We start from the raw sequence: 10,789 nt of genomic DNA on the forward strand, positions 1-10,789 counted from the left end.
CGACTTTTTGTTATACGAACAAAATACATAATGATCACTTGATAGGTCGTTAACTCTAATTGCCCCCGCATGTTGGATATAAATATTTGTATATATAGTACAAAATGAGCAAATGGCCATTGATTTCGGCTAAATATATGAATTGCACATTAATTAATTTCGACTAATTATGAGTTGCATGCACACCATTTAGTTTGACTTATGACAAAAAAGCAAAAAAAATTCGTTTGACTCTTAATTATGTACTTATAGGTTCGTTTGGAACGCCGTATTAGGTCGTATTGTATTGTATTGTATTATATTGAATTGGATTATATATCATATTTTTATATAATACTATGTTAAACTTTAATTTATACTAAAATATTATATATTTAGGTCTCCATCAAATTTAATACCACATATAGTTTTACATAAAAATATTGCATAAAATATAATTTAATATAATACAATACAATACGACCTAATAGGGCGTTCCAAACGAGCCCATAGAGACATGTCTTATACCGTGTACATGTTAACTTATATACTATATATATTGCTACTATGTGAATTTATTATTTGATTAATGCAACAGGCCTATAGGCCAGGAAGACGGAGGAGGAGGCATGACCATCATTTATATTTATTTATATGCATATAAGATATTCTTAACTTATAATTAATCATCTAACGATGAAGTTTAGAAAAGAGCCATTCAACATGTCCAAAAATTTCCTCCTTACTATGTTTCAATGTGCTATTGTTCTGATCACCCTACTTTTAGTGCAGGCACAGTCACAAGCTCAAACAGGTTTGATAAACAACTATCTCTTGTGGCTTATTTTTTTATTTCTTTTTCTATAATATGATCAAGCTAGCCTCGATATATACATTATATTGTGGATCGAATCCCACTTTTGTGACTATTTTTGTTAAATTACCACCAATACTTAATTAATCATATATGTTATTATTTTAGGATCATTAATTACAAATGCATGTATTATATTAGAGCATTATTAATTGGTATTTTAAGGTTTTTAAACATCACGCGTACGTCTAATTAAAATGTGCGAAACTATTATTCAAAAAAAAAAAAAATGTGTGAAACTATATATTGAAATACACTCGTAATAGTATGGCGACTAGGTTCTTAGCATTATCTACTCATTATATTATATATTACATCAATTGATTAGATATATGGATATGGATCACTTTTTCAGGGTTCATTAGCATTGACTGTGGATTATCAGAGACCTCAAGCTACACAGATGAAACAACAGGTCTAGCTTACATTTCCGACACAAACTTCACGGATGCTGGTGAAAACTACGAAATAACACCTACTCACAAATTAATAACCGATGAAAAGCAGCTTTGGAATGTGAGAAGCTTCCCTGAAGGAACCAGAAACTGTTATACTCTCAAACCTATGAATGGGAGTGGTGAACTGTACTTGATCCGAGCAAGGTTCATGTACGGAAACTACGATAACAAAAACAGTATCCCATCCTTCGATTTGTATATTGGGGGTGACCTTTGGAGTAGTGTATTGCTAAAGTATTCGTGGAGTATTCAAAATGAAGAGATCATGCATACTCCATTGTCAGATCACATTCATGTTTGTCTAGTCAATACAGGTTTCGGTGTTCCATTCATTTCAGCCTTGGAGTTAAGGCCTTTACACAACGAAACATATGTAAGTGAATTACCAGCAACATCATTACTTCTCCATGAACGCCTTGATTTTGCTTCGGCTACCAATCGAACCACCAGGTAATTAATTAACCACTCTGGTGTAAAAAAAAAAAACAATTATATTTAGCAGTCAAACTTCTTATTAAGTATTTGATCAATTATAATAGGGTAAATACCATTTTAGACCCTGTGTTTTGCAAAAGTTACAGATTGGACCCTGTGTTTTGTTAAATGACAAAATAGACCTTGTATTTTCTAAAATAGTAAAAATAGGACCCTGAGCTTAATTTTTGACAACTTTTTTTTAATACAACCAACTTGAAGACAATGCTTAATATGAACATATACAAAAAATATAAACAGTTTTGTCATAGCACTTTTAGATCGGATTATAATTAAACTTTATTTTGACAAAAAAATCAATTCAAGGTCCTATTTGTACTATTTTAGAAAATACAGGGTCCATTTTGTCATTTAACAAAACACAAGGTCTAATTGGTAACTTTTGTAAAACAGAAGGTCCAAAATAGTATTTACCCATTGTAATACTATAAAAGTATAAGTGGTATTAGTTTTTAACATATATAAATACATATATATATATATATAATATTTTGGACTTTCTATTTTGACTAATTATTAGTTTGGATCTATATTTTTAAAAATATTATTTTTGATCCTATATTTTATATACAATTATACCCAAATGTCAAAATATTTTTAATTACAGTAGAACCTCTATTCAAGAATACTCTATTCAAGAATAACCTCTAATTTGTTATAAAAAAATGAAGTCCCAATTTGGGCCCGTTATAAATAAGAATAACCTCTATATTGTAATTAGTTATACATTTTTTAAGTCCCGTATTAATAAAATATACCTCTATATAAGAATAATTAGATCTTAAATAAATATATACAATATTTTATAAATTTACTTATGTAAAATTAATAATTTTATTTCAAATTATAGTACATGTATAAATATTATATGTACTCGAAAATAATTTTAATTTAATATAGTATTAAGAATTGTTTATTGGTATTTTTGTTACATTGATATTTTTTGATATTTTGATTTTTTTTTCAAGTGTAACTCTATTTAGTTATAACCTCTCAATTAGAATATTATTTTCTTGGTCCCAAGTGTATTCTTGAATAGAGGTTCTACTGTATATGACAGAAACTTTATTATTTACATAAAATATTACTATTTTGGATCCTACAATTCTTCCAATTAAACAACCCTATTGAATGTTGTATATCAATTAATGACCATGTACCAATACCATGTATAATCGTTATATTAATAATGCGTTGATCCATATATAATATATGTATATATAGGTACAAAGATGATGTTTATGATCGGTTGTGGTCACCACTCAAAACAGAGGTGTGGAAGCCAATAAATGTCTCTCTCACGGATGAAAACGCTATATCCACCAATATATTTGAGCCACCATCGGCTGTGATGAGCACTGCATATACACGAAATAATAGTATCAGCTACATGGGATTAAACTGGAAAAATTTAAATACTTCTTCCAGATATTTATTCTTTATGCACTTTGCAGAACTAAAGAAGCTCAAAAATAACCAAACAAGAGAGTTTGATATCTTCATCAATGGAAACTTGTGGTTCGAATCTCTAGCTCCACTCTACTTGAAGCAAAACACAATCTACAGTTCTAAAGGCAAGTTCCCCGACATTGAAGGAAATATTCAGATTTGGTTTAACAAAACCTCAAATTCAACTCTACCACCCCTTGTAAATGCCCTCGAGATTTATGTTTTGAAGGAGATGTTGCAACAAGAAACAGAGCGAACAGATGGTATAAATTTGTTCACATGTACAATTTTTTTATTTCTATTATTATACTTATATATCTCTTATAATTAACCTTTTCTTTTTTTTTTCTTCTGTTGTGTATAAATTAATAATAATAATATCAGTTGATGCTATATTGAATATTAAGACCGTGTATGAAGTGAAGAAGAATTGGCAAGGAGATCCTTGTGTTCCTGTGACTTACGTCTGGGATGGTCTTAATTGTACCTATAATGATACATACAGTAGTTCATACAAAATTACATCCTTGTATGTCCTTATAACTGTCTTAAGAAAAAAAAAATCTATATATTTATACTTATTGTTTAAACTTAGTAACCTATATGTATCTTAATCTTATATTTTACTTTGTTTCACTTGAAAACAGGGATTTGTCTTCAAGTGGATTAGTGGGGGAGATTTCTCCTTACATTGCCAATTTAACCATGTTACAAAACTTGTAAGTGTATCTCATTATTACTACTTGTGATATATATACCCTAAAACAGTTTTATGTTTTTATGATTTATTTTGTAATAATAGTTGGAGAATTATTTTACAGTACTGTACAATATAAAACAACTTTTATTACTACTTTTCTTTGACAAACCATTGTATATATCTTCAGGGATCTATCAAACAACAGCTTAACTGGGACGGTCCCTGAATTTTTGGCTCAACTCTCATTCTTAAGAGTCTTGTAAGTAAACTTAACAGACTTTGTAATTGTTTGTTTAATTTTATAAGTTAAAGAAAATTATATAGAATCATAATATGCATGCTCTCTTTCACTTCGCAGAAACTTAAAAGGAAACAATTTCACGGGTCCGCTTCCACCTTCACTTCTTGAAAGAATCAATAACGGTCTATCATTAAGGTTTGACTCTTATAAAAATATACATTGTCGATTTGTCATATACATAAAAGAACAATAACTATTCTCTTTTTAAAACAAACTTTTTGTTTTCATATTTAAAGAGAGGGAAAACTAACATAATTAAAGTTAAAGCATAAATTTTTACTATAATAACTCCCTAAAGAAATTATTATGCTATATGTGAACTAACTAAGTAACTAATTAAGGTTGATTCCTGTGTTTACACATGCAGTGTTGATGCCAATTTGAATAATAATTCATCATCACCCACGAATGAAACATCATCATCATCTTCACTATGTTACTGGTGCAGAAAGAACAAGTTTGCGGCTCCCTTATTTTCAACAATTGGTCTTCTATATTTTGTACTATAGCCAAATAGTATTGCTCACCATCTATCTCTTGTACTGTTTTTCCATCATTTTTTTTTCAGAATAATAATAATAATTATTTGCTTATGTGGTAAATTAAATAATAAGAATAGGCAAAAAAAAAAAAAACAGAGAGAACAGAGCATAAGGCTGGCCATGAGAAAGTGGAAGCCATTATAGTAAAATTGCGGGTCAGTGTCACCACCAATAGAAATATATTATTTTTTACTTTGTTTTTTTTTTGGGATGAAATTTCTTTACTTCACATTACTATTTAGATAATGATACTTTTCAAAGTGCATATAAATAATGTTACTTTTCTTAAGAAGAAAAAAAAACTTAATATTTTTATAAGTAGAGGGCCGGCCGAAGACAATTATTAGCTGACCAAAATTTTAGGAATTATTTCATAAATACACACAAACAATGAAAAAAGTTATAAAAATAAGATCATGTTTGGTATTGTTTTCAGTATTTTTGTTTTCAAAAAATAGTTTTTAAAGTTTTTAAAACACAAGTCATGTTTGTTTAGTATTTTTTTAAAAATAATATTGATCAAAAGTGAATTAATTTTCAAAAAACAAGGCCAAACAAGCCAAATTATTTTTAAAAAATAATTTTCTGTTTTTAAAAACAAAAAACAGTTTTTTAATTATGATGTCAAACATGAACTAAGATTTTATGAAATTTAAATATTTTTACGATTTATTTTATTTTATTTATAGAAAATATGGTCTTTTTATGTTGTACTCTTGGTAATTTGTTGTTGTTAATTTTTTATTATCTATATTATTTTTTATTATTATTTTGTATATTATAAAAAATCGTAAAAATATAAAAATAAAATTTTAAACATAAAAATATAATTTTTTTACAAAAAATAATAGTAACTTATGTAATAAGGCACTATTTTTTTTTTTTTTTGTTGTTGTTTTTGTGCATGTAGAATTCTCTTTTATTATTATTATTTGAAAAGTAAATAATAAAATTCTCTTTAGAAAAAGAATAATCGTATCAAAATTGAGTTACACCAGTCAATGACAACGACGAACCTTTAATTCTTATTTTATTAACACTCCTTCAAGAAAACCAGGATTTAATTACTATTTTAGATTTGTTCATAGAAAAAGAAAAATAGTAGTTGATTATTTCCTCCAAAAAGGAAAATATAGTAGGTGATTGTTGATTGATTGTTACACTTTTTAACTTATTCATATTCAATTGGTACATATTACATGCCAGAATATGACATTTTAATATATAAAATAGGTATATAAAATAGCCTCGTAATTAAACATCAGTGTTATCTAGCAATATTTTTAAAAGATATTTTTTTAAAATTATCTGAGATATTAATATGACACTTGTCTTTTAGCAATTCTCATTTGAAGTTCGTTAACACGTACCCAAACGAGAAGGCCGATTTTAGTTTTCACCTATTTTAGTAACAAAATGAGAAAATTTAATGATCATTTGATTTTTTGAGATAAACAGTGAATGATTTAGATCTTTAGCATGGGATGAAACTATTGTTTAAAATGTTGAGTCTAACAAGTTACACCGAACGAACAGTATAGTTGGTGGAGTATTGTAACGATGTGCACTAATTTTATAATACAAACTGCCCATACAAAACAATATTAAAACTACTAACAAGAGTGTAAAACAAAATGATAATAATACTAACCACATCAAAAACTGAAAATTAGATCAAGCATTAGTTATTTTATCAAAATAGTATATACTTCATAAAACAAGAGATTTATTAGGAAAAAAAATAAACAATAACTAAACTCTGTTGATGACCACTTAATCATGAGCATAGTGATTAAGATTTCTATCAATAATGTAGAAATTGTAAGGTGCATGATTTGGAAATTTCGGGAAAGAAAATACTAGATAAAGTGAAACCTGTTTGTGTACCTCCTCAAACAAACTTTCAAAACAAAATAAATTAAAAAAGTTCATTGTTGTTAAAAGAATGTGTAAATTACGTTAGTAAGTTCATATATGTAACATCACAGGAAATGGTCATGGATGTACGGTTGACTTTTAAGATCAGACCAAGTCATCTCCAAAAAAAACAGAGGAATGTACGTAATTGACTTGTGTTGATCAAACATTTACCATTTCTCATTTAGGTAGGTGTGTTATCATCATTTCATTCAGATTTAAGAGCCAATCATTCTGGAAAAGAGAAAAAAAAAGAATAATCTGTTTTGGGATCGAGCACTCAAAAATGGCTAATCTCTTCTTTTTCTTGACAATATTGAAAGCTGCTATAGTTCTCACAATTGTTACAGCTGACCAATCAGGTTTTTTTTAATACTGTTTTATTCAATTTTATTACTAGTGTTACAATCAATTAACATGTTCTATGATCCCTTCTATTCTGTAGATTTCATAAGCATAGATTGTGGTGCTACAGAAGACTATATTGATCAAATAACAGGAATTAAGTACTCTACAGATGTTAATTACATAGACACTGGAGAAATAACAAACATTTCTCCTCCTTTCAATACCGAAAACCTCGAACAACAATTGAATAATCTCAGATTTTTTCCACAAGGACAAAGAAATTGTTACACCCTTAAACCTCGAGGGGGCAAAAACCGAACATATCTGATCCGAGCAAAGTTTATGTACGGAAACTACGATGGATTGAGTCAAAACCCGGAGTTTGACTTATACCTCGGAGTGAACAAGTGGAGAACAGTGAAAGTGGAAAATCCAACCAAAACTATAGAATATGAAATCATACATGTTTCACAGTCAGATTATATATCTGTTTGTTTGGTTAAAACAGGAGAAGGGACACCTTTCATATCAGCATTAGAGCTGAGACTTATGAACGAAAATACTTATGTTAGTCAAACTGGGACCTTGGATCTTTTTGCAAGGGTAGATTGTGGTGCATCGTCTGATATTAATCAAGTCAGGTATGATCTCCTTCTCTCTCTCTCTCTCTCTCTCTCTCTCTCTCTCTCTCTCTCTCTCTCTCTCTCTCTCTCTCTCATCATTATAGTCATTTTCCCTGTCAAAAAAGAAAAATGTAAAGGGTTAATGTACTTTTGTTTCATTTAGGTTTAGAGATGATGTTATGGATCGAATATGGAAGCCTTTGAACTTTCAAGACTGGAATATTATAACCAATACATCATCATCACCTGAATTTAAACAAAATTTTTATGAGCCACCAGCTGTTGTTATGGGAACTGCAGTCGCACCAAAGAATGAAACTGATGTAATTGGCATCTCTTGGAGTACTGTTGACCAAAACCCTGAAGATTTTTATATTTATCTACATTTTGCTGAGCTCCAAAAGTATAGCAAGAATGAAACTAGAGAACTCAACATATACTTAAATGGTACATTGTTTTATGGGCCATTGGTTCCAAATTACTTGAGTTTAAGTACAATATACAGTGTAAATCCCACAAGGGGGTCAAGTTTACAGATTATAGTAAACAGAACAGAAAACTCAACTCTTCCACCCTTACTTAATGCCATTGAGATTTACACACAAAAAATACTTGAAAATACAGAAACACTCCAAAATGATGGTAAATGCACTAACTTATAACAAGAATTCTCATTTTGTATTCTCTTGTTTTCTTCACTAACATTCTTTTACTTATTCCTACTGTTGAAAACTTTAGTTGATGCCATTATGAATGTTAAATCAAATTATAATCTGAAGAAAAATTGGCAAGGAGATCCATGTGAACCAAGAAATTACATGTGGGAGGGTCTGAATTGCAGCTTCACTAATTTTGATTCACCAAGAATTATATCTTTGTAAGTTGTTGCTTCAAATCATTAACAACACAAATTTCAGGCCATATAAGCCCATTTTCTTAGAGTTTCTCTATTGATTGTCCCAGGAACTTGTCTTCAAATGGATTGACTGGACAGATAGATTCAAATATATTGAACCTGACCTTGTTAGAGGAGTTGTAAGTATCTCACTTATGAAAAAAAAAAGCTAACACATGTACACTCAACTATACATTTATCTTTTCTCAATTCAGGGATTTGTCAAACAATAATTTAAGTGGGCCAGTGCCTGATTTTCTGTCTCAGATGCCAACTCTGAGAGTTTTGTAAGTTATATTGTTTAGAAGCTACATTTTCACTTGCTTGATTTATATTTATACAGTAGCTAACTATTACTATTTCCTTGCTTTAACAGAAATCTAGAACAAAACAACTTCTCTGGAACACTCCCAAAAGGACTCCAAGAAAAGCTAAAGAACAATTCAATGCTATTGAGGTCAGTTATTGTTCTCATGGTCCATGTGTTCGGATGAATACAAAAAATATCAAAACTAACATCAAAATTTTCCTATGTTGTGAATGCAAAGAACGGATGGAAATTCATTTCTTTGTCTATCATCAGTTCCATGCCAGAAGAAGGATAAGGACAACAACAAGATTCTTGTCCCGGTATTAGCATCAGTTGGTGGATTTTTTGGCCTCTTGTCAGCTGTAGTACTTATCTTCTGGTTCCTTAAAAAGAGGAAACAAGGTTGATAATCCTTTCCTAATAAACATGTATTGATTTTCATTGAAATGTAATGAATTAAGTTGTTTATGTGTCTTCTTTGACATCCTTTATCAGATAAAACAGTATTGAATGTCAATGTTGAGTCAGAATCTAAAAAACTTGGTGAAGCATTTGAGCTTAAGAAACATCAGTTTACCTACTCAGAAGTCCTAAGTATGACCACCAACTTTGCGCGCATACTCGGAAAAGGAGGATTTGGAACAGTTTACCATGGTTACTTTAAAGGCAGCCAAGTTGCTGTTAAGATGCTCTCTCGTTCATCGGCACAAGGCTTCACACAGTTCAGGACAGAGGTAACTCACTACTCAATCACATCATTTGCATGATCTTGTTGATAATTGAAAATATAGATAAAAGTTCAGCATAATGATAAGCAACTGTTTTTTTCACAGGCCAAACTTCTTACAAAAGTTTATCATAGAAACTTGACAGCTCTAGTTGGTTATTGTGATGAAGGACCTAATATGGGGCTTGTCTATGAATACATGCCTAATGGGGACTTAGCATGGCATTTATCTGGTATTTCATCATACTAACCATCCCAGAACGATGTTTTCATTGTTATGGAATCTTACATACTCTTCATTACCATGGATGCAGATAAAAATGAAGATCCATTGAGTTGGGAAGAGAGACTTGAAATAGCATTGGCTGCAGCCCAAGGTATTGAATAAGCTCACACAATCTTTAGCATTGTAATTTTGGAGCTTTTATACTTCTCATTCTTAATGAATTTTTCATTGAATGCTCAGGGTTGGAATATTTGCACTGTGGCTGTAAGCCACCCATTATACACAGAGATGTGAAGACAACAAACATTTTATTGGATGAAAAATTACAAGCCAAACTCTCTGATTTTGGACTGTCCAGAAGTTTTGCACTTGAAGATGACACTCATGTATCAACCCTTGTTGTTGGCACACCAGGTTATGTTGACCCTGAGTACCTCATCTCGAACAGGTTGACTGAGAAGAGTGATGTTTTTAGCTTTGGGGTTGCTCTGTTGGAAATTATCACAGGTCGACAAGCAATCTTTAAGAGCAATGGAAAAGAGCATATTATTGAATGGACTAAGTTTTGTCTCTCCAAAGGGGACATCAAGTACATTATGGATCCAAGATTAGAGCAAGACTTCAACAAGAACTCAGCTTGGAAAACCGCAGAAGTGGCTATGGCCTGTGTATCTCCCACTTCCACAAGACGACCAAATATGTCTCAGATAGTGGCAGAACTAAAACAATGCTTGGCAATGCAGGTAGCTAGAACTAACAACAACATTAACGCCATTGAGTCAATAGAGCTCATGGAAAATATGCATGTAGATATAGACTCTGGTCCACTTCCAAGGTAGTAGAGTAATTAAATGAAATGAAGGAGAGCTTATCATTTTGGATAATATACTTAATATTGCCGATCATTCATTTTTACTATATGCAAATGCAACACTTTTAGCTGTT

General features: G+C 30.5%; 2 protein-coding genes across 2 annotated transcripts; both read left to right on the top strand.

Moving 5' to 3' along the window:
• The first annotated feature begins 514 nt into the window (after nucleotides 1-514).
• Nucleotides 515-4,891, top strand: LOC133029062 (probable LRR receptor-like serine/threonine-protein kinase At1g05700). The gene is made up of 8 exons (XM_061108366.1): nucleotides 515-793; nucleotides 1,209-1,761; nucleotides 3,031-3,518; nucleotides 3,640-3,784; nucleotides 3,903-3,974; nucleotides 4,143-4,214; nucleotides 4,314-4,391; nucleotides 4,624-4,891. Exons 1-8 carry the CDS (start codon nucleotides 676-678, stop codon nucleotides 4,763-4,765), a joined length of 1,668 nt encoding a protein of 555 aa, XP_060964349.1. The 5' UTR covers nucleotides 515-675; the 3' UTR covers nucleotides 4,766-4,891.
• Nucleotides 4,892-6,599: 1,708 nt separating this feature from the next.
• LOC115704597 (putative leucine-rich repeat receptor-like serine/threonine-protein kinase At2g19230) lies at nucleotides 6,600-10,789 on the top strand. Its single transcript, XM_061108365.1, has 12 exons — nucleotides 6,600-7,077; nucleotides 7,161-7,704; nucleotides 7,850-8,328; nucleotides 8,425-8,563; nucleotides 8,650-8,721; nucleotides 8,797-8,868; nucleotides 8,958-9,038; nucleotides 9,130-9,293; nucleotides 9,387-9,625; nucleotides 9,725-9,851; nucleotides 9,933-9,995; nucleotides 10,085-10,789. Exons 1-12 carry the CDS (start codon nucleotides 7,002-7,004, stop codon nucleotides 10,681-10,683), a joined length of 2,655 nt encoding a protein of 884 aa, XP_060964348.1. The 5' UTR covers nucleotides 6,600-7,001; the 3' UTR covers nucleotides 10,684-10,789.

This window comes from Cannabis sativa, chromosome 1 (genome assembly GCF_029168945.1).
Source record: "Cannabis sativa cultivar Pink pepper isolate KNU-18-1 chromosome 1, ASM2916894v1, whole genome shotgun sequence".
Lineage (NCBI taxonomy): Eukaryota > Viridiplantae > Streptophyta > Magnoliopsida > Rosales > Cannabaceae > Cannabis > Cannabis sativa.

What these genes read in the sequence shown, in the direction of transcription:
- LOC133029062 (XM_061108366.1), top strand. Translation starts at nt 676, where the DNA reads ATGAAGTTTAGAAAAGAGCCATTCAACATGTCCAAAAATTTCCTCCTT. An exon ending in TCATACAAAATTACATCCTT is followed by an intron (nt 3,785 to 3,902) that starts GTATGTCCTTAT and finishes ACTTGAAAACAG; the next exon opens with GGATTTGTCTTCAAGTGGAT. An exon ending in TTAACCATGTTACAAAACTT is followed by an intron (nt 3,975 to 4,142) that starts GTAAGTGTATCT and finishes ATATATCTTCAG; the next exon opens with GGATCTATCAAACAACAGCT.
- LOC115704597 (XM_061108365.1), top strand. Translation starts at nt 7,002, where the DNA reads ATGGCTAATCTCTTCTTTTTCTTGACAATATTGAAAGCTGCTATAGTT. An exon ending in CTGACCTTGTTAGAGGAGTT is followed by an intron (nt 8,722 to 8,796) that starts GTAAGTATCTCA and finishes TTCTCAATTCAG; the next exon opens with GGATTTGTCAAACAATAATT. An exon ending in AACAATTCAATGCTATTGAG is followed by an intron (nt 9,039 to 9,129) that starts GTCAGTTATTGT and finishes GTGAATGCAAAG; the next exon opens with AACGGATGGAAATTCATTTC.